The sequence below is a fragment of the Stigmatopora argus genome, chromosome 17, assembly GCF_051989625.1.
Source record: "Stigmatopora argus isolate UIUO_Sarg chromosome 17, RoL_Sarg_1.0, whole genome shotgun sequence".
In the NCBI taxonomy this organism is placed as follows: Eukaryota; Metazoa; Chordata; class Actinopteri; order Syngnathiformes; family Syngnathidae; genus Stigmatopora; species Stigmatopora argus.
Genome location: NC_135403.1, coordinates 13,077,345 through 13,105,328, shown reverse-complemented (window position 1 = coordinate 13,105,328; position 27,984 = coordinate 13,077,345). Strand labels below are relative to the sequence as shown.

Here is a 27,984-nt window from a genome sequence, read left to right as displayed (position 1 = left end):
CGCCGCGTTACATTTTGTCAGGTGGACAAAGTTGTCAATCACGGCGGCAAAGCTATTTTACGTCGTCAATAGGACGGTGGACGACCGTTGGCTCCTTCAATAGAAGCCCAGAGATTAAAGTGGGCCAAGCAGAGAGGAAGGTAATTTCCCAGGCTGATGTATTGACACTAAGACTCGATCATCTGCCGCATTGTATTTCTGATCTGCTCCCAGAAAGACGCTGCCGTCCCTCCGACTCAATTCCGCTGGAATGGCTTCTCCTTCCGTTCCATAATGAGAAGCTAGGGAAGATTACCGAGGTGTTTGCGTGTATTAAAACACAAATTCCTGTTCAGCTTCGGCTGAATAATGCATATTTGAATCAACATTCAAATGACTGGCTTTTGTGCGCCCGCGGGATTTGCCCGCCGACTCCGACGGACTGGGCTTTTTTTGGTATTTCACGCCAATCGGGCGAGTGGACGCCAAGTCGAATGGCTGGAATGAAATTCCCCGAGGATCAATAATGAAGTCGGGTCGGGCCTATTTGTGGCGTTTATTTAAAAATGTGGCAATTTGGTGTAGCGCTTGTTCTCTGATGGACATCTAATCCGTTTCGACAGGGAGGGGCGGCATTGAGGGAACTTGATTTCCTACCATCGACAGCGGCAAATGTCCAATTTGACCAAGTGGGAACCAAACATTTTCCAGTTTAGCAGACAAATCGAATAAATTATCTTAGTTGAGTTTCTGACCTTGGTGATCTTTGATCTTTGACCCCAAATTGTAACTCATTGGCTACTATTGAAGGGGACCATGTGGCTTTTTCATCCTTAAGTTAATTTTCGGGTAAAAAAAAATTGGGGAGAACACTAAATATTATGTTATTAGATTTACCAAAATAATGTTTATATTATATATTTATTGAAATACTTTTCTTAGGAAAAGAAATCTAATCTAATGTTCCATTCCTTTCTCTTTTAATCATTTGTTTTTCATTATAAAATTGAAATATATATATATTTAAAAAAATATTATTGAAAATAGACTTAACTAAAATGCGAAAAAACTTGTGTTTATTAAAAATGCTTTTTTAATGAAAAAACATTTGGCAGATTATTTTTAAAGGGAAAAAAGCAGTGAATACTCGTCTATATTCTATTGTGGTTTGTATATATATATACATATATAAATTGTAAATAGTAAAGTTAAAAATAAATTGTAATATATATATATTTTTACCTAGGTCTACAATGTCTTCCGTGTCTGTTTTGCTACTGCAACTGAAACATTTCCCGAATACGGGATGAAATAAAGTTCTAATCTAATCTAATCATATTACAAAACACAGAAACACACACCAAAAAAAACAATTAAAACACTCCATGCTCATCTGGCTAATGTCAATTGGATTCCAATCATAATTTTTTGTTTTTCCTCGTCGAGCATTAATAAATGCGAGCAGGTTCCGCGAAACTCTCTCTTGAAGCCGTTTGCTGCGTAAGGGTTAAAGATGGCCCCTTAAGTATTCCTGCCATGAATATTCCATCAAAAGTGTCCAGAAAATGCGCGGCGACAAGCTTTTAAATAGCAGAACTTGCAAGCGGAGCATGTTGAGTCAAAGGCTGCTCTAATCTATTCTGCTTCCAATAGGTGAACAAAAGTATCACCACTGTACTCTATTACTGTCGGCCATTTAATGATCGTGTCATGTCAGCGTTTCCGTTCAAAGGCGCCTCTTCTCATCCACTTATTTGAATTCCCTTCAACTCCAAAATGGATCTTCCTCCCGTCTTTCCAAAGAGCGTTACTGGATCCGGATGGGAATTTTCATGGAGGACGTAAAACCAAGCAAAAGTCCCGTTTTACATTTTAAATTATTTAAGAAGGGACAGCACATATTGATGAACATATTCATGTTAATGGACATATATATGTAGATATGTAAGATTGTAGCCGAGGGCTAATTTCCATCTTTCGTCCCTTGTGTAGGTTGAAGATAAAGGATGACACATACTACACACACTTAGACCTAGTACAGTTTTAGGCAGTGTTGTGGTGGCAATTTTGTTGGTCTAACAGCCAGGCTTTAAGATGATTGGCCAAGAGGTTCAGAAACGGGAGTTGACGTATGCTAATTGCTATTGACTTCCAGTTATGTGAATGCACTGTTTTTGAAGGGAACAACACAGTCATCTCTAGAGTCAGCCCTTGTTGATATGTTGGAATTTTTTATACAACATATTGCACTGGAGAAGGAGCTTTGTGTTGGAAGATTTTGTAAACTAAAGTGGTATCTGCATATTTAACAGTATTGTCCCAGTTAAGGTGTTATTTTTAAATATCTGACAGTGGTGGTAAGTTTTTGTTTTTCTGTCCAATACTTTCAGAGCTTGCTTCAAAACGGTTTCAACTGGTTTTAGTGTTGTCTTGCAGGCTGCTGACCAACTTGTTAGGCCGTAAGTCATCGCAAGTCGTGATTATTGTGTAAAAAAATATTGTTTTGCTGATTCAAGAGTTAGATTCTCTCCAATGAACCTAAAATGCCCTTGCCGAGATTTCGTTCTCCGCCAAGACGAGGTTACGGCGACGTGGAAGCGGCGTCCGGTGTTTAGCCGTCTTGTTTTTCTCAACGGCGCTCGCGAGTTTGATCAAAATTAAATGCTGGCTTTTATCTCTCCCCTCGTTGGGGATAACCTTGAACGTCTCCCCATTACGTAGCCCACTCTGACAAGTATCCATTTTGGCCCCGGGGAGCCAGAGATAATGAATCGAATGTTACCTTTATCCACAATCTCCAGCCATGATAGCCGCCGCTCCAAGGTGCAAAGCTCGGGGGAGAGCCGGCAGAAGGGGAAAAAAAAAGGGCGCTTGGACGTCGCCAAGGACGGTTGTTTTCAAGTCCTCTGTTTCTGATAACTTTTACCTGTTCCATTACTATACCTGTGAGGTCAAAACTGTTCCAGGACCATGTTTTTGCGAAATAAAACCATTTTTCTTTTCGAACTAAATGCCGACCTACGTACTTATCAAATGTCAAACAATTGCCCCCATCTTGGCCGTTTACGGTTCATTACAAATATGAATCTGGAAATCTTTTGTCAGTAGCTTTTACGTGGGCCGCTCAATTCCTTAACCTGGTATAAATGTCCCGTCCAAAGCTCAAGTAATATTTCCGAAGTATGACGTTCATATTTGGGCCTTCCACACTACGTTCCCGGCGGCATTTCAAAAAACTCGGTAAGAGTTAAGTCCCCTTTCACCCAAACATTCCGAATCAGACATTTTTGTGACATGATTATCGATCGCTTTGACCTGATGATGCAAATTCCAGAATCCATGAATGTGTGGGTGTTCTGAGCATCTGGAGGAGGAGTCAACAAGTTCATTCAATCTATTATGAACGGGCTCGGGATTACGTGGCGCATGGCTAAGTGAGTCTCCGCCAGTACTGCGAGCGCTGCACTTTGAATGGCCAACTTGGGGAAGAATTTCCATCCTAGCCAAGCAATTTTTCAAACTTTACATTTCATATGAGGGTGAGCAAGAGGGCATGCTACATGGCCATGAATAATTAGCATGTCTATCTCGCACAGGCTTCTGTCAGGTATCACAGTTCAAATAATGTCCGTCAAAAAATAATATAATGCTTAAACCTGTATATTTCTGTGAAGTTGAATCAATCCCCAGACTTAAACTCTATTGAGATTTTTGGGGGTGAACAGATTCAACCTGGATTAATTGTGTAATTTAAAAAAAATTGCAAGATAAGAATTTAATGTTGAGAATAATGTATTTTTTCCTGGACTCAAACCCAATAGAGAATGTTTGGCAAAGATCAACAGCTGCATGCCCCTCCCAGTCCAATTGGCACCCAATAAATTGAAAGGCGGTTGACAAACAAGGAATATATTTTTTTACACTGCAGTCAAGTGTAGCAAATCCAATCCCCAGACTCGAACCTAATCAAGCATGCATTTTAGCCAAACTAACGTGAAATCCATCCAAAGAAGCAAATCCTTTGAAACCGTACCTGCATACCAAAATCTCCTCTTTTGACGTCAAACCCGAATCGCTACGCGTTAGCATGTCGCTCATATCACGATCTTTTCGGCAGACCTCGCGAGAACAACAACCGGGCAATCAACTCCGACGGTTTTAAAGGCGCACCTGCACGAAACAAACACTCGCGGCGAGGTGGCCCCGCCACCCCGCCGCTTGCGCTCAATTGGAAGCAGGTGCGGCGTAAAGACCTAATCACATTTGCGGCTCATTACCCGGCAACTGTGTGCACATATTTGCCTCTCGGTGTCCTTATTAATCAAGCGCGGGCGACCCCGAGCGCTCCCCGCCACTTTTCCGCGCGACTTGCTACGAGCAACAGTCGGCCTCGCCGAGCTGATGAGACCACCTGCCGCCGCACCTGCGACGCCGACGCTCATCATCCCTCACTTGACCTCGGAGCGCCGACCCAACCCGACGAGTGCTTTTCCGCCGCTTGATTGTTGCGGCACTTTAGCGCAAATCAAAGCCGTCGAGTGTTTTTGCTATTCAGACGTCGTCCGTTCATGTTTAGCCACTAACACGGGCTAAAAAAATAAATAATAATAATCCACCTGCTTTCCTTTCGATTTTCGATTTCGGGTTGAGAACTGTTTTTGTCAGGGGATCAAATTGAACACCATTTTTTTCCGGGTGCTGTCATTTTTGCTGCTACATAGTAAATTGATGTTAATTTTCTATATTTGTGTACTTGACAAAATAATGAGGACAACAGGGATGCAATGTTAATGTTTGAAATATAATCTTTATTTTTCTATTTTTTTCAAATGCTGCTTCATTCATTCGATTTTCAAAGTGCATTTTTCAAATAATATTAGTGCTATAAGACATTTAGGATATATTCAGTATAGATGTAGTATTTATAAGATTAGTAATACTCTATGTAAGATTGTTACATTTTTGGACAGATTATTTTTATAGTCCTTGTTTTCAGTTTTTTAAGCATGACCTAGATTTTTTTAATTTGTTTGTAACAGAAACAGAAAAATACAAACATTTAATCTGTAGGATTTTATCGACCAATAATATAATTAATACATCATGATAGTAAAGATTTTGTTTGCTAAAATCTATGTATTAGGGATTATATATATATATATATATATATATATATATATATATATATATATATACACAAGATCACCAAAATTGAGAGTTGGCAATACGTTATTTTTAATCAACAATCTTTTTGTATATGATAGGTTCACCAATATATATACTTTAATATAAGGAAGACATCGGAAAGCATACCATACCTGAAACTTATGTAATATATTCAGTACTGCAGGCGTTTGTATACAAGATAATTTAAGAACGAATAACCGGCCGAACGTCGGTATATAAAATGGAAGATTACACTTTGGCAAGCCGAGGTCAAAGGTCACAGAGGTCCGAAAACAAATTTCCGACAGAGATCTCCTCTCTCTTGAGAAGGCTCCTCTACTTGGTTCCGATAAAGTCAGATTGACGCACTTTTCTGCCTCCCCCGCTTTTGATATCACTTCGAATTTCCCGGAGTTTAATCACAAATATGAGCGACATCCAAATGGAAATCTGCGCCTTTGAATTCGCGGACAACGTACTACGACACGCCGAACTCGGAGATAAAAAAAATATACATTTTTTTTTCAGATTAGCAGGATAGGATGAGCATCTTTGCATGTAAGCGTTCTGGTTTTGGTCCTGCCGGGCTTTTCTTCGCATTGTCGCCATCTTATCTGCCGCCCCCCTCCTCCTGCGAGGACCCCTGGCTTTTTACCCCAGTACCACCCTGGAGACCCTCGCAGAGCAAAATCCCGTAACTGGGACAGCAAGCCTCGGAGAAGCCGGACAAAATATGAGCGCAAAGGCATAAATATTTCAGTTCACGGATTGCCGGCCTAAACCCGAAATAACAATCGGAATAGCAAAACAAAGGTGCTGCTTTCATTTCTTGTCGGTTCATTTATAATTTTTTTCAGCAAATCTTGGTCTTGGCCAAAGTGTCCTTAGGGAAGTGTCCAGTACTTTTTTGCCAAAATATTAAGTTAACTCATTGGCTGCCATTGAAATTGACTGGTGTTACCAGACTTGAACCACATCGAGATCACGTTTTATGCAAATGGTGTCATTGCAAAGCTAATATACTGTCATTTTAATTTTTTTAAATGTACTAATTGATTACTTTAAGTGTGATTATTGTCCATTCCATTTTGAATGAGAGGGCTGACATTAAAGAAACAAGGTTTAGACGCGTTTATTTATTTTACTTTTGTACTTTTGACCAAAATATCAAGTTAACTCATTGGCTGCCATTGAAATTGACTGGCATTACCCAGACTTGAACCACATCGAGATCACATTTTAGGCAAATGGTGTCATTGCAAAGCTATTATACAGTCATTTTAATTTTTAAAATGTACTAATTCATTACTTTTAGTACGATTATTGTCCATTTCATTTTAAATGGGAGGGCTGGCATTAAAGAAACAAGGTTTTGACACGTTTTATTTATTTATTTTTAATCAAATCTTCAGTACTTTTGACCAAAATATCAAGTTAACTCATTGGCTGCCATTGAAATTGACTGGCGTTACCCAGACTTGAACCACATCGAGATTGCGTTTTAGGCAAATGGTGTCATTGCAAAGCTAATATACTGTCATTTAATTTTTAAAATGTACTAACTCATTACTTTTAGTGTGATTATTGTCCATTCTATTTTAAATAGGAGGTCTGGCAACAAAGAAACAAGGTTTTGAGACATTTTCCCTTTTAACTGAATAGCGAAATATACTTTTGCAAATGTATGAGCATATTTATTTGAGTTTTTTCATTCATATGTCTATTGTTTTCAATGAGGGTTTTTCATTTTCATTTTTTTGCTCAATATTTGCAGACTTACAATCTCGGTCAAAAGGTTTTGAGACGTTTCTCCTCGGCGAAATGTACTTTTTCCAACATGAGTATATTTTCCTCTTATTAGCCAAGACGTTGACATTAGCGCAAGCAGAAGTCAAACTGATGCATATTAGCATTTTGTACATTTCAGCGATTGACTTTTACGACCTCGGAGGACGATGTTAGCCTCGCTTCCGATCCCCCAATTAAATTTTGATCACATAATCGACATTTTTTCCCCTACCACGACTACATGGTTTCAGATTTAGCCTCAAACCAACATGTCAGATTTGAGTCTGTGCGCTAGCCATCTGTAAGCGAGATTTTCAGGGGAAGGTGAACAAAACAAACAGGACTACAGTCTTGGACAAACATGAATATTTCATGGCGGGATCACGGCTCGCTGCCGCAAACCCAAAGAAATCATCAGTGTAGCCGAGAAAGGTTACGCTTTGTTTTTAGGGCGCTCGCTTTTCATCCCTTGAAAAAGATTTAGCCTGCTGTCCTTAGAGGGTTCTTTTGCGCTTAGATTTTTATCGGATTATCGACAAAATACAAACAGGGATCTTTTTTTAAGTTTTATACAAACACAACATGACCGACAATGTAGCAAATGCCCACTTGTTTTTTTTTTAATAGTCAAGACAGCCTTTTGGGGAGAATTGGACAAGTGGTTAGGGCATCTGGCTCACAGTCCTGGGGCCGAGGGTTTGATCCCAGGCCGGTCGCATGCAGGATAGGCTGCTTAAACAGTATACATTTGCCCCTCGCTATAATTGGTTATCCTGTGTCTCATTGTGCCTTGCGTTTGGCTGGCCATTGACTCGGGGTCTCTCTTGCCTGGTTCCCGAAGTCAGTTGGGATAGGCTCCAGCACCCTCTGCATCCCTTGTGTGGATAAGCAGTTCAGAAAATGAATGAAAGACTGAGCGCGCCACTGCCACCCACTGAATGAATGTGCAATTACACTTTTTCTAATCAAAACAAATATATTTTTTTTCTAAATCAGATCCTATTTGAGAAATGCTAATCTACTACATTACCCAGCATCCTTTTCTCCTCTGGGGGGCTGGGCCCCCTTGCCCTCGGCACCTATTAACGCCCCTGGTACATATCGCATAGAAAATTACTGTATGATGCTTTCATAATTTGCCATATTTTAGGAATACAAAGTATCAAATAATATAAGTTTTTATCCCCTTTAAAGGATTGAAAAAGCATTTTTGACTCTCATTTGAAAACGTTATACCGTTAATTAGTACAGCCGCGTCCCAATGACGTCACGACCCCGTCGCGTTTTAGATATGAAAACACGTTTATCTCAGTGAGTATAGCGCTATAAAACATAATTAAAGTACTAATATATTCATATCGGATGTCGTTTGTCGCCCATATCATATTTGCTTCGCTCGATTGTGCAATCGGAGTGGACGATAAGTTTGTAGAAATGTTTGGCGATCGAGTTTGCTCGTCCGTGTAAATTTCCGGCGTTCTTTTCCTCGTGTTTATTTCTTCTCATTTTGCAAAACAAAATCGTTGACAAATAGCCTAATGATGTTTTTGGGTGAAAAATGAGGGTTTAATCATCTCTATTTATCCGTCAAAAGCGATGTTTGAAAACGTGGCGAACCTCCGTTGATTATTATTATCGCCGGTGCATCTGCAAAATATTAATAAGATTAATAAAACTAATAATAACACGGACGTGTTGTGGTTTATGGCTTATTGTGGAAGATATCTTCGTGAGGAACAAATATTAGGCGAGTTTTAGATGGCTAAAGTGAGATTATTATTTATTTATCCGTTAATTTGTTTGTTTGTTGTTTTTTGCACTTCCCTACTTATTTATTTATTAGTTATTGTTATTATTCATTGATTATCTATTTGTTGTTATTGTGCACTTTGTGGTGAGGCTTTAAACCTCCTTATCATTGTATAATGACAATAAAGCATTCAAATCAATACTTAAAAAAAATACAGCCATTTAATCAATATTTTCCATTTTATTTTTGTCTTTGCAGAACTGCCCCCTTCTGACTGCACGCCACTCTCTAAAAATGTAAGAAAACACTGCTTTAATTTGCCATATTAATTGGAAAAAGTCATTAAAAGACTTCATTCAAAGAATTATGCCAATAGTGTACATGTCATATATGATTTATGCAAAAGAATTCAAAGAAATATACAGTACGGAAATCGTCTTGTCATATCATCATGACTGAATAGCAATCATCGCCGCTGACACGACTGAATAGCAACTAACGAGATATTTATTCATCTGCATTCTGTATATCTGTAAGATCACAGTGTGTCGGGATAAAAAATACAACATCTACTTTGTGGAATAACAGTCTTGGGGTACCGCAGGGGTCAATTCTAGGTCCACCGCTCTTCAGAATAACAGTCTTGGGGTACCGCAGGGGTCAATTCTAGGTCCTCCGGTCTTCAGTCTTTCCATAAATGATCTGCCAAGCTGTTGTCCTTCGATTGTCCCCTCCAAATGTCCCAAAAAAACTCACAGATGCGATGACGAGGGTGAATAACCGGCTTGAAAAATCCTGACGACACTTAAACATATCTGAGACTGTCTGTATGTATTTCTCAAAAATAGCCCAACGTTCTTGTCCAAAGTAAAACAATTAATGCCATCCAATAATATCACCCTAGACTCTCACCTTGTCTTTAAACGACAGTTAAAAAATAAATACATCAAACTCGAACTCGAGAAGCAACCATATAAGTTGCAATCTGTCTTTTCCCAATTCAACTGAATACTGCATTATTTACAATATTAACCACTATCGTTTCCACATATTTCTTCACTCTTGTAAAATGTATATATTTTTTATGTATGTGTATATTCCTCCAGTGAAAGCAAACAAGTTCTACCTGAAAACGACCGCGACCCGAAGCTCGGCGGGGGCTCATTCTTATTCAAATTACACCGCGCGCCAGCTCATAAACACGGCATTAGATCATGCAAATGAGCGGCCGGCGTCTATTCTCGGCTAATTCCTTTTGGGAGACGTTTCCATATCAAGAAAGAAAAAAAAAAAAAAAAGGAAAACGCGGGGCTATCGCCAAGGCTGTTGTCTTAATATGAGCAGGCAAAGTGAATAATCATCTCTCCATTTGATGATCAATCAGTCATCGGCGTGCACTTCATTACTGCTTTCATGCCTTATTAAATGTGGAAGACATTTGACTCCATTCGGGCGTCTCTTTATACAGAAAGATGGATAAATAAATAGAAGCTAGGCCTGCGGCGTTAGCCGATTTTTATCGTGCGGTAGAAATTGTCCGACAAATTTTTCCGTCAAAAAATGGTCAATGAGTTCATGTAAAATATACAAACGTTAGCACCATATTGGAATTTATAGAAATGTTTCTGTCTGATTTTGGCTAATGTATTCATTTTCCATGCCATTTTTTTCTCAGGGGTGCTGGAGCCTCGCTCTCATACCGAGGTGCAATTGAGAGAGATCAAGGGACTTGGAAGGAAACCGGAGTACCCAAGAAAAAGCAACGCGAGCCCTGGAGAACATGCAAGCTCAACATAACAAGGTCAGAATCCATTTTGCCTCATTTTTAATCCAAAAATCAGATTTTTGTTGTTTGTAGTTTACAATATTATTTTATTTTTTTACAAATTGTTCTCACAACGGGGATACACCCTCGGTTACACATTCCCAAACTTTAATCGGGACTGAGAGTCACAAAAAAACATTTAGATGCAAACGGTTTTTGCGAGCTCTGGTACTAGACCTTTGCTCAAAGTCCTACTTTCACAGGGTTTTACACTCTAATTAAACGATAAAAAATAATCTATCATCTATCATGACTCACACTGATCCATCACTATTGAAATTGTACCAACAAAACCCCCCAAAATATTTGGATCACTGCGACATCTCAGTGGCAACAGTGTGATTTTTTGTTTGTTAGTTTGTTTGTTTTAGAAAGAAATGAACTATGGGTTGTGGCTTAGCAAAGTCCATTGTAGTACCCACTCGTGATATAGTAAAATGCTATACTATAATAATAAGAACTGATTTTCTCGGTGCACTTTTAAAGGAAAAAATAAATTTTTGTAGTTTATTCCGTGCTGATAGAAAACATTTCCCACTGCTTTTGTAAGCATCTCGACCTCACTTTGACTGTTTTGTAAACCATCTATGTGATTTGTTACATCATCCCATCATTGGTCGCAAATATTCAACATCCCCGAATCCTCCTCGATCTGATATTTCCCCGAAATACACCCCATAAAGCCCCCCCAGTGACGACGTGAATAAACAGCTGATTTTCGGCGAGCGTTTACGAGTCCATTTTGGCGCCCGGCCAGAGAAAATGGAACATTTCTAGAGCTGCATGAATAAAACATATCTGGACCGCCTGTAAACGTGGAAGTTGGGAATGTTTGATTGACATTATATTGTAAATCAGACTACGGCGCCGGAGCTATTTAGCTTCGGAATATAAACAAGACGTAGGGTGCCCGTGTGAAGAGTGTACGGTGAAAATAAGTGTTGCAAATGAGATGCAAATGGCTTGAAGAAAATGTTCCATTCTAATAACATTCCCATTGTAGACGGACGGAGCAGCTACATGTGATCAAAAAAATAATGTACGTGCGGCTCATTGGCCAAGGTCACGATTGGAATTGCGTGTCTGTTTGTATGTATGAGACGGATCATTATGTAGCGTGAGGACATTTTATGGAAATGGACTAAACGAGGCTGCTAAATGTGTCGGAGTAATGAGGAGAAATTGTCCACGTAGGGAAGATTTTTGCTCGTCCTCGGCTACAGTTTAGGAGTTGCGGTGCTTAATAACAGAGGAAAACGATAAAGTATCTTCGGAATATGAAACAAGTAGCATTAAAATTTGAGGCCTCTTATATTAAAAGGTATGGATTAATTCTTGTTACATTACGACTTCAATTTCGCAATATTACAATTTTACAACATTCATTTTTCGGTACTGCTTATGCACATGAGGGTCGCGGGGGTGCTGGAGCATATCCCAGCTAACTACGAACACCAGGCAGGGTACACCCTGAATTAGCCGGCCAATCGCAGGGCACAAATAGACAAACAGCTAATATCAATCATGTCTAGGAACAATGTAGTGTACAATTAGCCTGATGTGGGGATGTGGGAGGAAACCGGAGTACCTGGAGAAAACCCACCCAAGCCCCGGGAGATTCTGCAAACTTCCCATAGGATGGTCCGGACCTGGGATCGAAGCCCTGATCTTAGAACGGTGGGGCCACATATGAAAAAAAAAACAGTGACCGTCAATGGATACAAACAATGGTTCTTACCACATTGAGAGTGCCGAGAAGGGGGAAGCAAACTTTATATAGCCGTTGGAGATGTGGGTTTTTGCCGCCCTCAGCAGGTTTGATGATAAGGGTGGTTTTGGCATGAGTCACGTTCGCAAGCTGAGCTGAATTCTGAACAGCAAGTCCTTTCACGGTTCTTCCTTGAACTGGACATTCTGTCTCGATTTGATTTTTGTCAACAGGCTAACAACAGCTTAACTGTAGCAACTTTCTCTGGTAAATTTTCATGTCAATCACAAAAACTTAAATTATACCAACAAGCAAAATTGTCAAAGAACTATTTGATCGGAAAATATGGCCTTCGATGCATGCCACCATTTGCCTTGCATCCCGACTTCTGATTGGTTAAGAATAGCATCATACTTCTAACACGAACTGCATCGCGAGCACGATTGAAGTGCCTATCACCCTGGCAAGCTTCAAACACGTTTACCACACGCGGTATTTCACAACACGCCGATGTGGCGCGGATCTAACGCCGTAAATATTCCATCGTCATCCCATTTCCTCTTCCTTTCCCCGGATAAAGAAAGTATCAGTCAACGTGAATGAGCGCGATGAAGACAAATAATCAGAGCCCTTCATTAAAATGCGGCGCGCCGCCGCTCCCAATGTAAACAAACTGTAAAGCGCAGGCGGGGGTCGATCCGCCGCCGATGTTGACTTTGCACTCACAAGACGCCATCTGTGAAGTTGAGTGCGAATCAAGCGGGAGCCGAGCGGCAGATAAGCCTCCGGGCCGCCTTTCAGCTGGACTCCTTCTCGTCTCAGCTCGGCTCTTATTAGCCTCGCCGAGGACACCAAAGTCCAGCTATGGGGTGGGGGGGACTCGTGTCGAACCGGTGCTTACAAGACACCCGCCTGCGCTTTGAGAAGTGCAAACAAATCTGACAAGTCTCTTAAAGATGAGGACTAAGAAACAGAGTTAGCCTTGTAATGCATCGATTGGTTAAAAGCTAGCAATTAGCTCCAAAGTACTGCTTGTTCGTCACTTTAATCTGCCGCAATTCAAACGGAACAATTGGTATTAATTACCGTATTGACCCGAATATGAGACAAGTGTTTTTTTGCAATGAAGTAAGACTGTTGGTCGTCTTACGTTCGGGGTCTAGACATTATACCTGTTCGCAACGCTAGATATGTTTAAAGCGAATGCCGAACACTTTGATGGTTGATGCAGTTATTGCAGTTTTGTTGTTTTATTACAGTAGATTGGTTAATTTATATTTTAAAAACCAGAAGCCATTTATTTTCAAATATGATTGCATTTTAGTTTACATATGTAAATGTTCCGATATTAAGATGTGATAGACAGTTTTTCCACGATTTGAATGAGCCAAAATAACATGCTTTTCTCTCTCGAATATATTGTTATATTTGTTTCAGATGTACTGTCATTATTTCTGTACAAAAATTGAATTTGGTTTTCAAAAAGTCTTTTTTCAGGGGGTCTTATATTCAGGGCGATACGGTAGTCACGTCCTACCACCTCAAAAATTAGCACAATGTCTCTTCTATGTTTTTTAAAAAATGCATATTTTTAATCGCAATTCATTCAAAAATTTGATCGTATGATATTTTTATCATGTTTGTGCATTCAACTAGCATCGCATCGTCCTCGTCCCTTCTCAGATTTCCGCGACCGCTCTCGAGCAGCGCTTCCGTCCTTATTAGGAATGATCCGCTGCGGCGGAATCAAAGCAGCGCAAATGACCCCGGCGTCATTTGCGGCCCAATTTCTTCCAATTTTGTCCGTTGGATGAGCGGGGACGGCCGATGTGCTTTGATCTGCACTTCGGCTTTTTGTCCTCTCGCAAATGATGTAAGCGGTCGTCCCAATGGCGGGCGAGGATGGCGGGTTCAAGTGCGCCGTTCCGATGGCGTTTCGATGCCGGTAGCACAGAATTAACAATCTATACGTTACTGGCCGTGTTTGCAATTTTTTCGGAGGGAATATCAAGGTTCTGGTTTGCTGGTCTTGGTATCGCAACTCAAGTTTTTATCAGATTACAGAGTTCTGCCGGCTTCATCAGGCCCACATTGGAGTGGGCTGAGGTCCTGATGAGAATCAGGACCTCAAAATGTAAGATCACGGTCTGCAATCGGAAAAATGTTTTGTGCCTGAAGAAGGAACTGAATTGAGGAAGTCCAAGTTCTCTATTCACTCACCCATTTTTGTTTCTACCCTCAGCTAAGGTGGCGTGCCCTCCCCGGGTCAGGGGTCAGGTCCTTCCCCAAACGGAGGAGTTGGAGTATCTCAGGGTCTTGTTCACGAGTGAGGAAAGAACCGGATTGGCCCGACGTCTCCATCGATACGTCTCAATGACGTCGGAGGTAAGCCAAAAAGCCAAAATAGATGGATACGCTGTGTTAATAGGTTTACTAGATGTGGTCTACTTTTTATTTATTTTTCTACCACTTTAGATATCTTGGGTTTAGTTTTTAGTGTAGTCCAAATGAAGTTAAGTTTTTTTCCTGTCACCTCTATTGCACCATTTTACATCGTACTTAATGTAGTATACGTCAGTTTTTATTTAATATTTGACAAACTGAGATGTAGCATAATTGATTTAAAAATGCATTTCCAGATGTAACCGTCTTCACGCAGTTAATTTAGCATCCTTTTTAATTATATTCACTTTTTTTAGATTTTATCTACCACCGTGTTTATTTTTTTGTCCAGATGCGTAACTACATAGATCGCCAATCAGCGTAATTGGACGATGACGAGGTTCGCTACTTTATATCCCATCTGCGGATTTACACAACGGTCCATATTGCGTCCAGAATTGTTTTCGGCGTCGTCTGGCAAAACAAATGTCGACTTTTGATTCAATTTTTTGGGGGTGTGGGGGGTGCCGCTGACACGCTGTCAAACGTGACAATGAGTCATGATGGCGGCAAGTAAAAGAGACAATGTTGTTTGCGGAATGAGCCCGAATCGATACGCTGCGTTTAATAACATTTCACAGATGATGTATGATTGACGGTGAAAAGAAACACGCCGCCTTTTCTCTTGGCGTGACAACAACAAATTGGACATAATAATGAAATGACAAATGTTAGCGTCTCATTTTCTGGGGATTTGAAGAGAAAGAAAATTGACTTATTTCACTTTATTAGAAGGTTTTTCTAGCCTATCTCAAGTTGGTAAACAATGCACGTTGACTTTTTCCACATCAAGCGTGCTTCACTTTGGACAAATATGTTGCTATTATTCTGTCAGGACATGAAAGGACATCGTTGGTAAATTACTTTTGCAGAGTTCTGCACCGCAAACATTGGCAAGAGAACATACGTAGCTTCTTCAGGATTTGTTTGTTTTCTTGAAAAATATACGTTTCCCCACCAATGGCGGACACAGATTTTATATTGGGGTAAATGGACACCCATGGTTTAAGGTAATAATGGCTGCCATTTTTTCACAACCATAAAAAATCCGAGCAGCCAGTAAAATATTGATTCCCGACAAATCCACGTATTTTACAACAAGCAAAGAGGATTTTAATAATCCTATTCTGCCCGGTCAAACTGAACCAAAACATTATTTGTATGCGGTGATCCATCTTTAGCACTTCATTCAAATTATTATCCATATTTTTTTTCTATTTCAGTAGGGATGATGTAAATAAGAGAAATAGGAGATTAAGTGGCAGACTTTGTCATTTCGGGGAGCTTTTCTGTTTATTTCCGATATGAATATTAGCGTCTTCCTTTCATTGTCCGTCAGCCAAAATCATATGCGAACAATCCCCGAAGAAAATATTTTATCATAATTCCCTGATTGACATATAAACGGCTAGAGGGGCACCGCCCCCGTTGCCCCCAACCCAATCTTTCACCACCCATCACGTCAGCGACCAACTCATGAAGGTCAACGCAAATATTGTCGTTCGCCTTCCCCGAGGAAGACGACGCGGTAACGCGAAAGCCTAATTGATCGGAATCGAAAGCGAGTGCCCCGCCCCCGCGGTGGTATCCAGGAACATCTCGTCGGCGCTTCCCGCCGAGATTGAAAAGCGAAGCTGGCGTCTCTCTCCTGTCATTTCTCATTTAAGAGATAGCGATCGCTCGTGACACCGTGTAATTGCCGAATGGTAATTTCCGAGGGCGCAAATTCTGGCGCAAAAATATCTAATTTTCACTTGTGCATCGCCGTGGACGGCGACAGATGTCCAATCCGTTGGAACGGGGAAGCCGAACAGCTCTTGGTGTCCGCTCTGTTTGAAAAGGCAATGGCTATGAACATCCACTCATTCATTCGCCTGCCTGTTTTTAACCACCTCAGTTTTGTAATCATGTTTTTACATTTATGATCAACTTGTCAACTTGACCTGGCAACAGCATTTTGGATCTCCGACTTCAAATGGATTGGTCGCCGTCCATAATAGCCAGTGAGTTTTGTGCACTGCTAAAATCTTGCGTTTAGGACCTGGCAACATTTTCCTGGATTAGCTAGTAAATTTTGTCCACTGCTAAAATCTTAAATTCAGGACCTGGCGACATTTTTCTGGATTAGCTGATGAGTTTCGTCCACTGCTCAAGTCTTTAGTTTTTAAATCAATTATTTTAACTTTGTTTTTATTTTTTTCCATTTTTGACCTAGCAACAGCATTTTTGACCTCTTAACTTCAAAGGGATTAGACGTCTGTCGCTGTCAATCACAGCCAGTCAGTTTTGTCCACTGCTAGTTACAGTTTATGACCTGGCAACATTATTCTGGATCATCTTCATCTTCCTGATAGTTTTTTTAATTCTACTTTGCAAATTTTATTTCAAATGGCTTTATAAAAAACGAAGTTCATGTCTCTGAGCCGTAAGGTTTTTTTGGGCGGGTTAGCAGGTGTTCATAGCTCAGGCAGGTGGTGTCAGTCCACTTGAGAAATTCGTCAACACAGAAGATAGACCGAAATATAAAGACCGACATTTAAATCTATTGATTCCTGATGTTCTATTCCCGACGGTAGCGGGAAAAACCCCCACCATTCAACCATCTACCTTTCTTTTTCTTGACACAGGTATCACATGATGAAATTGAAGTCAAGTGTTGTGGTGCTAGATGAGCTTTAAAGCTGCGGCGGAGAGATAAAAGCTAGCAGCAATTAGTTATTGGGGCACAAAGCTCCCCAGAGGGGAAGCCGGTCCTCCTCGTCATCGGCTTAATTGCTTTCTGCTTCCTGTTCTGTTCCGTTCTAGCGCAAACGTGACAATCCGCAAGCGTGCCAGAATCACACGCAACTCGCCTTCTTTTTACATCCTGGTTTTCATCAACGGCGTCTTGTTCTCGGGTCTTTCCAGGCGTCGCGCGCACCATTTTCGTGATTACCTTGTTCAGTCCAGGTGTTTTAGCTCAACCGGGTTTGGACGTCTGCGATTGGCTGCGTCGATCTGCCCCGCCTACTGCCTGTAGTTGGGCTCCGGCACCTAATGCTATTTCATTTTTTGGCGTTTGGGTTCGATTTATTTAATAAGGGACAACGCATATTAATGAACATATTCATAGTCATGTTAACTAACATATATGTAAATATGCTAGGTTGTAGCTAAGGGCTAATTTACATCTTTAGTCCCTTGTGCAGGTTAAAGGTAAACGATGACACACAAGTAGTAAAGTTTTATACAATGTTGTGATGGCAATTTTGTTGGTCTAACAGCCAGGCTTTAAGCTGATTGGCCAAGAGGTTCAGAGACGATAGTTGACGAATGCTAATTACTATTGACTTCCAGTTATGTGAATGCACTCTTTTTGAAGGGAACTACACAGTCACCTCTAGAGCCAGCCCTTGCCGATATGTTGGATTTTTTTTTCCGAGTAGGTTAGATAGATTTGATTTTAGAGTCATCCATTAAATATTCAGTATAATTCTAGCATGAAACACAGAGTAGGTGAGCTGATTTACTTTGACGGCCCCACAAAGTGACGTGGTGGGCCGGCTTTGGCCCACGGGCCACCACATCGAGTGCATGTATTGCGCCGCTGCCGGCTTTTCTCTGACTGTCCATCTAATGTAGTTATCCAACAGCACCCAAACAAATGAATCAGCGTGCCATTAGCCACGCTGCCAGCCGCCATCCATCAAAGCGACGCCGGCTGGCCAGCTCTCCCAAAATCCGCCGCCACAAAATCGGTTCCCAATCATCTTCCCCACCCCGCCATCTCGCCCAATGGGCTGCAAGCGATCGGAATCTAAACTGATTTGCTCAGGATTATCTGGGGATTTATTCAAGATGAAGAAATTGTCTTTTGCTCATTTGGACAATTAGGGATTATTCTAATTAAATTGACGCAAACCGCGCGATCCATTAGTTTGCCAAATCGCTGAAGGATTTTCATTAACGTCGTAATTAAGAGGGTTTGCAGTGAGGAGGAAATTTGGGTAATTACATCTGGATCGGCTTCAATTTTTAACAGAGGTGAAACAATTTCTAGCAATATTATTCCGGGCCGCTCGACTTTGCGTCTCTCGCACCCTCGTTGCTAGCAGATGTTGTGTGAGACATTGAGGGTGTAAACAACTTGTAGCAACGCCATGGCAACCGTTGGAGCACCTCCTCGCGGACTCATCATTCACGTTACAGACCTGCCAGGGCCTCCGGCGCGGAGTTCCCACTCGCCATCGGTGATTAGCGGATGTTTTGAACTCCCCGTTGAGCCCCACTTGGAAGTTAATCACTTGACCAAAGGCTGGCGGGAAGGTTGGGAGTTTAACCCGGGTTTGAAGTCACACTGGCGATTTGGTATCGCCTATTTTTCAGGGATTTGCTGCCGTCACAATTTGAGTTGATTTGTGAAAGCTGTCGTATTCGTAGGCAACCTAATGCAAAGAAATGGCTGAAAATGGGACTTGGTCCATCTTGAAACCCACTTTTTTACCACTATTTTTGACAAAGAGTGTCCTCATTTGAGGAAAATCTCCCTTGCGTCCAAAAATAGTTTTTCTTTGATTGTTCGATTCAAAACGTTTCAGTTCGATTGATTTAAGAAGGGACAGCACATATTAATGAACATATCCATATTCATGTTAATGAACAAATGTAAATATGTAAAATTGTAGCCTAATTTCTTCTTTAGTCCCTTGTGTAGGTTGAAGATAAACGATGACACATACGAGACACACCGTTTTAGACAACGTTGTCATCGCAATTTTGTTGGTCTAACAGCCAGGCTTCAAGCTTATTGGCCAAGAGGTTCAGAGACGAGTTCTCGTATGCTAATTGGTATTGAGTTCCAGTTGCTTTGGTTAATTTAGCACTCTTTTTGAAGGGAACTACACAGTCACCTCTAGAGCCAGCCATTGTTGATGTGTTGGAATTCCATTTGCACTTTGACATTCCTTTTTACTCCCAATTGACAATGTTTCATGTTAGCTTTAGTACGCAAGATAAATACTGTCCAGCGTTTTGCACCCTGTGCTCAAAATGTACAATTTCTGTTGTGTTTCAGTCAAAACGTCAGGACCCTCTTCCAGTGTTTCGCCTCACAGCAGCTCGCCGCGTTCGGAACAAGATTTACACGCTGCCGCCGGAAGGACACAAAGGTGCGTCTCGCGATAAAGCGGCAGTCAAATAAACACAAATTCCAGCACATTTACGCCACCAGACAAGCGTTAAATAATGCTTTAAAGGTTTGTGTAGGGAAGAGTCAACAACAGATGGATTTTAAAGCAACTCGGTTATATTTCATTTCTATTGCAATGGCCAATTTCTGCCTGTCTCTTAATCATATTTACAGCCGTGCTGTACTTTTTTATCATCAAATGACAACCCACAAAAACAGTAGTACCGTATTTCCTGACTACAAGTTGCCATTTTTTTTAGTTACTACTGACATGTGACTTGTTTTTTTTTTTAAATAAATTTTTCCCATATAAAATATCTAAATACAAATTAATCCGTTCCCACCCTCTGGAAAAAAACACCTAAAAATAGAATATTACAATGGAAAAAGATAATTTTCATTGTTTTAATCGGGAACCGTCTCTTATTCTCGTATCTCAAATTTGTCCTGCATCTCAGGGCAAAAATTTGCTCGGGATTTTCCTCGTATCTCAAATTTCTCGTCTGTTGGGAAACTCGTATGTCAAGGTATTAAAAATTATCGTGACAGATTTAGCCTATCGTTTTACTCTCCACTTTCACGTAAGTTTTTTTCCTAGTTTCTGATTCATGCAAACAAAAGAAAATTCTGCAGTTTTCTTTTAAAATGTCAGGTTTTGCCTCTTGGCGTCTAGCTCCCCCTCGTGTAAAAGTTGAGGAGCGCAATGTAAACTGAGTTCAAGCTTCTTGTGTGAACCCTCTTCAATAATATTTTCATCATTTGCTACCGGCTAATAAAAAAAAACTGGGCCGCACTTCCGAAGCTCATTTAAATCTTGTCATTGTTTGAATAACATATTGCAATAATACATGTATCAATAATACTGGCAATGTAATCGGCCCAAATATCAGCAATTTATCTCTTCCTGAAGATAATACTCCTCATTTATGATTGACTGTCAGCTCGGTAGCTTGTTTAGCGCTGCACCATCCTGACTTGGATTGGATAATTGGATTGGATAACTTTATTCATCCCGTATTCGGGAAATTTCATTGTGACAGTAGCAAGAAAAGGCATAGTTATAAGTTAGACAGTACAGTCAAAGGCCGCAGAACAACAAAGCAAAAGCAAAAAGCACAAAGTACAAAGCAAATCAAAGTCAATGGGACCATTAAGAATCACCAAATCATTAAGACAGAAAAGCAGCAAAAACACAAAACGAGCTACGAGTTTCGGTAGCAAAAACGGATAGACTCAAAAAGACGTGAAGTTGGACAAAAACTGGAACCACACACAGGAAGTCTTCCACGAGATGGGGAACTTCTGCAGACTGTGACCGAGGTAGAGAATATGCAGAGTCACTCTTCCAAGCTTATCCGCACAGTTCCTCAGTAGTCTGGAGCTGAAGAAAACAGCAGCAGGGCAGAACTCCTCGACTCCGTTGCTGGTAAGCGCCGACAGCTCTTCCATCTTATCCCATGATGGAATGGTTGGTCAGAAGTGTTGCCTCTCCTCCTGGCACTTTTGTCCAGCTCCGAAACTCCGGCGGCACCGAGGTGTTGCTCCTTCTGCTGCGTATTGTAACAGCTAGTCCCATGTGTGTGACAGCGTAGGCATGGCTGAATGGTTCCAAAAAAAGAAGTAGCCGAAAGAAGCCAGGCTAACAGAACAAGGAAAGTTGTAAAAACATTAAAGTAAAAAGTACAAAGTAAAGTAAAAAGGGATGTATTAAGACATATTAAAATGTAATTAAAAAAAAGATAGAAGGGCTGTAAAACACGAAAAACATGAGTGTACAGAGCTGCTCCCGCGTGAACGGCGCCATCTTGGAATATAATTGATCCCACTTTATGTCCAATCTACTCGCGAGTAGGAAATGAGGCCAGAATTTAAACAACATTCCAAACAAAGCGTCTGCCTTTATTCTCGGTAGAAAAGAAATAAAGAGAAATTAATCACAAAGGAGTTACAACAACAAAAAACACCCACACAATGAGATGGCCTCGTTCCGCGCCCGACTCGATCGATCAGCCCGCAGAAATTGAAATTGATTCATGAGGGAAGTTATTAAGATCCGAGCTGCGACTTTTGGCCGTAGTGGATTTGAAATGTAATTACAGGCACGCAGACTCGTATTTACATCCTCGACATTTTCATTACTTTGCCGGATGGCTTTTGCCAATTCTTTGGCGAGAAGGGATATGACTCTCGCTCCCCCAACTCGTGAAGCAATTTGTTTTTCATCATTCCCACCCGCTCTCGAGCTACTTTAGTCCTCGCCGTCGATCTTTTTCATCTTTTTTTAAAACCGTCTTCAGATGCCCTTTTGCAGCTCGTAAATAAACGGGGGTGAATTTATTGAAATGGCCGCTGCTTTTCACACTTTGCCGGCACTGAAAATTGCATTTGAGTGCACCTGTTTTTGAGGTTTTAAAAACCAGAGTGTCAGGTTTATACTTCCCGTTGATAGGTTCACCAATAGGCATTCCGCGAATCCACGCACAAATAAAGAGAATTCTCGAATTTTCACTTTCCAGGAGAACGAACCGTTGAGGCCAATTGTTGTTTATTACATTGGAGGGTCCCGATTACAATGTACGTCTCCCCTGAGAGGTGGGAACAGAAGTGAGACGTCAACAGTCAAAACAAATTAAGGTCTGAAAGTCTTGTGGAGTCATTAGTGGATGCAGGTACAGTTCCCAGATCTGGTTCGCAGTACTGCAAGGCATTCTGGATCCTCCTTGTTTTGACTAACTAAAGTTACCAGGAGCAAAACATTTACTTCGTTGCAAGCAAACATACAATGATATCAAACTAATAACGATAAGCATTGTAAGTTTAATCGTAAAGCAAATGTATATTAATGATATGAAATTAAATCCTGCAATTACCTCCTGTTGAGTATGTATTTGCACACAATGTAATGCCCTTAATGAAACCTCATCATTTATTTTTATGACAAATATAATTCCACCCGGGGTGATTTGCAGGTTTGTTCGTTACTCGAATTCCCCTTACTTGCAGGTCTTGTCTGAAAAAGGAAGAACAGAATCACTCTCGTCCAATTCACTTTCATATTGATCATAGTCATGGACAGCAAGTGGATACAATTCTTGCAATTTGGAATTTGTCAGGGCAATTGCAGTAACTATAAGTCGGAGCGTAAGCAGGGGATAAGACAACACCCACACAATGTCAAAGTAGTCATTTATTAGAAAGTAAATAAATGGATTTATGACCATGACTGATTTCTGACTCGAGTTGTAATAAACGTGTAAAACCAAGGCTAAAATGACGGCTCTCCCAATAACTGTTTATTTTTTATAGACACCATAATCTGATCATTTCATAGCAATAATAATCATCATATTTTTTTGTCTTCACAGTCAATTGCCACAAAACCAAGACGCTCTGACTTCACAGTTCCCAACAAGGTAAGCTGAATTTTTCTTGTCCCTGAGTGATGTCTTACAAAAATTGGACAAATTGTACAAAAGCCCTGCTCCCTCAAGACTGGGGACTTAACACAGTAGTTCGCGTCTGCCGTCAATTTAACAACAACCGTTAGCTCTCCGTCAAACTCGTTCAAATATTTTCCACGATAAATCAAAGTCCGCAAAAACCGCGACTCATTTGGGCGTCGCCCCCGTCTGAAGCGTCTGAGTGCGGCGTCTCGCTAACAAAGCCATCCGCCGACCGCCGAGCGATGCTCCGCTGCGCCAACTCGACTACGAAGGCGTCGAGGCAACAAATGGGAGCAGCGGTCCAATTGATGAAGAGTGAATCTGGTCCGCGTTGAGCAACAGCCGGCTTCATAAAGAGGCTGACGGGAGGAACACCTGCGCCCCCGATTTGACGGCACAATGTCAACATTTGGAGGAACAGATTTGAGGAAGATAATGCATTAACTAACCTGAGGGATCTCATTTCAAAGTGGGAAGGGGCCAGCAGCTTATTTAATGCCCGTCTAATTTTCTTGGCTCTGAAAGCTCTCATTTTATTCATAGCTGCCATTCCTGGGTCACTTCATGTAGATTTGGGCTCATTTCACATTGATTCTCTGACATTCCAGTTCAATTTTAGGGTATTTCCAAGTTACTCTCTTGATTTCAGGTCACTTTCTGTCCTGTTGTACCGATTTTAGGACATTCCATAGTTACCAATTAAAAGCCAGTCTTCCCAATCCAAGTTAATTGGACATCTAGTGTTCTCAATGGCAGGCAACGGATGGTTTTGGGGCTATGGTTATTTCCACTGTTGCTTTTGTCACCTGTACTGATGAATTTCGGCCATTCCTGAGTCACTGACTATACATTTTGTGGTCACGTCCTCTTAATTCTCCTGCAGTTTTTTCCCCTAACCCAAACCCCATTAAGCCATAGACCGCTTTTGACGTCCATGAGATTTAGACTGTCAAAACGGATCGGAGCGCGAAAGGCAGCCAACAGCGGCGACAGATTTTCCTTGACAGTTCTGAGCCGTAAAAACGCTTCCCACGGTCAACATTTGCACAGCTGGCGAGCGTGTACCCGCCATTTGTAACGAACCCGCGTGTGGCGGTCAGCAGAGATAAAGTCAGCCGAATCTCCCGTAACCGACGGCACGTCTTTGTGTACGACATGACAGTTTTACGCCAGGCAGCTGCCGGCTCCTCTCGGCCATAATTGGTCCAACTCGGCGGCGACGCCGTCTCTTGACACCTGGCAGACGAAGGCGGCGGGCTCGCGACGACAAGCGCATTTTTTGTCCCGCAGTCGACCACCCGCGCCAGAACTTTCGACGCATTTTTGGCCTGGGCCGAAGAGGCTAATTACGTTACTAACACAGCGCTCATACGTTTTCCTTTAACGGCTCAGCCCAAAACTCTAGAGCACCGTTTATGAAGAGCCATAACAAGTACGTAGACCTGCCATCTGCAGACTTAATGAAAACGTATAAAAAAGTGGAGTTGTGATCATCTGCGCTTTGATGGCCGACGGCGAATTCTGAAACGCGATCACGTACCTCCGCCCTTCGCCTGACGCTCCCCTATAAGTGGATCTCTAAGGAGCGGCATGCATTTTCTATGGCGCGGGTGTCAATGCCACGGCCCATGGGGTCAGACCGGCCTCGTCACGGGACTTTCAAAGTAAAGCATGTGGATCGACTTCATGTTTCGTGCTAAAATTCAAATGAAGGCTTATAGTTGTATCTTTGCAAAAAACATATTCTATTCTGTATTATGTTTCTTGTAAGAAATTTACTTTTTTTTAATCAAAAACAGAATACAAAAGTTCAAATACATGATCCATACTTAGTTTTTATTAAATTTTTTAAACCGAAAATAATTTTTCAAACTCAAAAATTGACTGTGATGTGCTGGTTGCCCCCCTAACTCCCGCTCACAGTTGACCAGGCTATGCCCCAGAACCCCCCGCATCCTTTGAGAGGATTATCGGTACCATAAACGAATGGATAAAAAATAAATAGCCAATCCAAATGGCTTGGACTTCTAGCGTCGCCATTGGCAGCTGACGTACGCTGCTTTTCTCATCTTCGAGAGGACGGCGTGATTGAGTCCTCGAACCACTCCCCCCACCAACGCTGACGTAAAGACAAAAAAAAACTGGCTGATGAAAGCGAGGCAAAGGGTCATTAAACAGCAGGTCGGGAGACGGCGAGGGAGACATCGAGTCCCGGCTTCATCAAGATGGATCACTGGCATCTGGCGCCTTGGAGGACCTAGTTAGTAACCCTCCTCGCGAGCCTTCGCGGAGTGTGAATCATGGACGCCAGGCGCTCGCTTCTTGTATCTTTTGTCATGCTGGCTGACAACAACAAAAAGGAGCGCGAAGGGGAATATCAACAGACTTTAACGTCAGCTGCTGCAATCAACAAACACTTAGCGCCGTAATTAAAAGCGCCCATTAATGTCCCGATGTCATTGAAAAGGCAAAACAAGGGAGGATTGAAGTCGAGGACCGGCGACGATGATGGACGTTGGACTGAGAGCGCCGATCGACGCAGCGTTTCAGTGCCATTGCGGCGCTTGCCGTCCAATTCATTCGGAGGGGCCCAACATTCACGGCACTAATCGACAAGAAGTAACATCAAAAGGTCCTAAAATCAACGTGAAAAGACCAAAAATGTCTTAAAATTAATGTGAAATGACCAAATATGTACAGGAACTGACCCAGGAATGGACTAATCAACAAGTAGTACAAAACTGTCTTAAAATCAATGTGAAATATCCAAAAATGTCCTAAAATCAATGTGAAATGACCAAAAATGTCCTTAAATCAACATGAAATGACCCAAAATGTCCTAAAATCAATGTGAAATGACCCAAAATATCCGAAAATCAACGTGAAATGACCCAAAATGTACAGGAAGTGACTCATACGTACCTTCATGTAAATTTAACCGGGAAGTAAATTAAAGTAAATAATTAAAGTAATTTATGACCAATACACAGGAAGCATTTATACAAGTCAAACATAAATGACCAAAATCAACAGAAAATGACCCATTAATTCCCCAAAATCCAACAAGCGGCTAATGAACATATTAAGTCATATTAAAGGAAGTTGTTGACGATAAATTTTGATTATTTCAATTCCTTTTATTGTGCAACGAATAAACAATTGGATTGGACATCCGTTGCCGCCGCCGAGATGATTATGAACAAAAATTGGGGGAAATGGGCGTACTTTGGGTTTATCCGGCGCAGATCCGCATGCTCAATTCTAATCACTAGCGTAAAGCCCAGGATTTGGTCACGTGCCGATCCATATGCGCGCCACCGGCGAGGTGGGCTCGCTTTGGACGGAGATGTGGGCAGCCATTATCCGCGCTGAATTAGAAAGAAATAATTAGGAGCTCGGAATCCTTTAGTCCCGCGAGCAGCTTGCGTGGGGGCGGGGGGCGCTCCAAAAAGGTCGGGAGGGATGCGAGCTGAGTGGGGGCGGCGACGGGGAGAAGCGTCATCATCTGCCCGAAGGAGGACCGGCACGCCGCGTTGTTATTGTTCGGCGCACCGCGTTGTTATTGTTCGAGGCGGGGATGGCGTTCTCTTCGGCCATCATTAGCAAGGACGAACTACAAAGTTGTTTTCTTTCTTTGATTCTTTTCTTTTTCAAAGGCTAGAAAACGGGTCGCCCAAGAATCGAAGACGTGAACCGGTGTCAAGGATTCGCGTTTTCGAGATAGTGTGGGTAATCAGAAGAGCTGTGTGTGGAGTCCAAAAAAGCTACGAATTCCAAATCGAAAATAAATTCCTGCTCATTTTTATTTGTTTTTTAATCTACAACCTCAGATGATGTCACACCCAGAACGAGCTACCGTTTTGCTAGCATGTTAGCCATAGGCGTGCTATTTGCGTGTTGTGTCATTCCGTTAGCATGTTTCAGGTAACAAGCTAACGCGGCACTAGAAAGCTAAACATGTCAAATCTGGTTGTGATGTCACAACCAGAATTGCTAATAAAATAAAGTGGGCGTTTTCTTATGCACTGTTTTGAAAAGGTAGAAAATAACAAACAAACTGAAGCAAATACTTTTCTAAATATAAAATGAGATTAGTGCAGTCATTAATTTTTTTTTTGACATGCTACCGTGCTACAGCTCAAAACGGGTTGTTGTTATTTCACCTCGTCGTCGTCCCGATAACAACAACAGTTATTGAAATCTTTCCTGTCCGTTAATCTGATTGAGACGGTTGTCACCCGAGCGCTATCGCAAATATCATATCCCGTTTTCTACTGGTCCGGGCCCGCCTTTTCAAGGGCGTCACGCACGTATCGATTGGTAGGAAAGTGGAGAGATATGGATATTAGCAGGCTGGCAGCCGCCCGAGGTGACGGAGTCGATTCGCGGGCGACCGGCACTCGTAATTCATGTTCTGGAGAAATAGTTCATTTTCGAGCCCGTTTGGCATTTGAAAGAATCCCACGGAATTTTAAACAGAGCCAGAGGTGGCGCTCGACCTCGCGCCTCGCCTCGGTTATCTTTCAATTACCCCCACGATAGGCGGCCGACCTAATCCGGACCTCGCCGCTACCTAATGCTGTGTTCGCCTTCGTCGTCCGAGCTATCGCGGCGCCGTCCTTCATCGCGACGAGGTCCATTGTTGCGCCGAATGGAGATTATCATTCGGCGGATGAGCCGTGGACGGAAGTGAAATATTGGACTGCGGGGACGCGT

At 41.7% G+C, this 27,984-nt stretch overlaps 1 protein-coding gene across 1 annotated transcript in view; it reads left to right on the top strand.

Annotated features, from left to right (window-relative positions):
• Positions 1-14,118: 14,118 nt before the first annotated feature.
• LOC144092134 (uncharacterized) overlaps positions 14,119-27,984 on the top strand; it is a 53,244-nt gene continuing 39,378 nt past the window's right edge. Inside the window, exons 1-4 of the mRNA XM_077624923.1 lie at positions 14,119-14,350; positions 14,459-14,601; positions 19,712-19,805; positions 23,191-23,238. Of these exons, the coding sequence (XP_077481049.1) occupies positions 14,119-14,350; positions 14,459-14,601; positions 19,712-19,805; positions 23,191-23,219 (498 nt within the window). The 3' untranslated portion in view covers positions 23,220-23,238. The remainder of the gene's footprint in view (positions 14,351-14,458; positions 14,602-19,711; positions 19,806-23,190; positions 23,239-27,984) is intronic.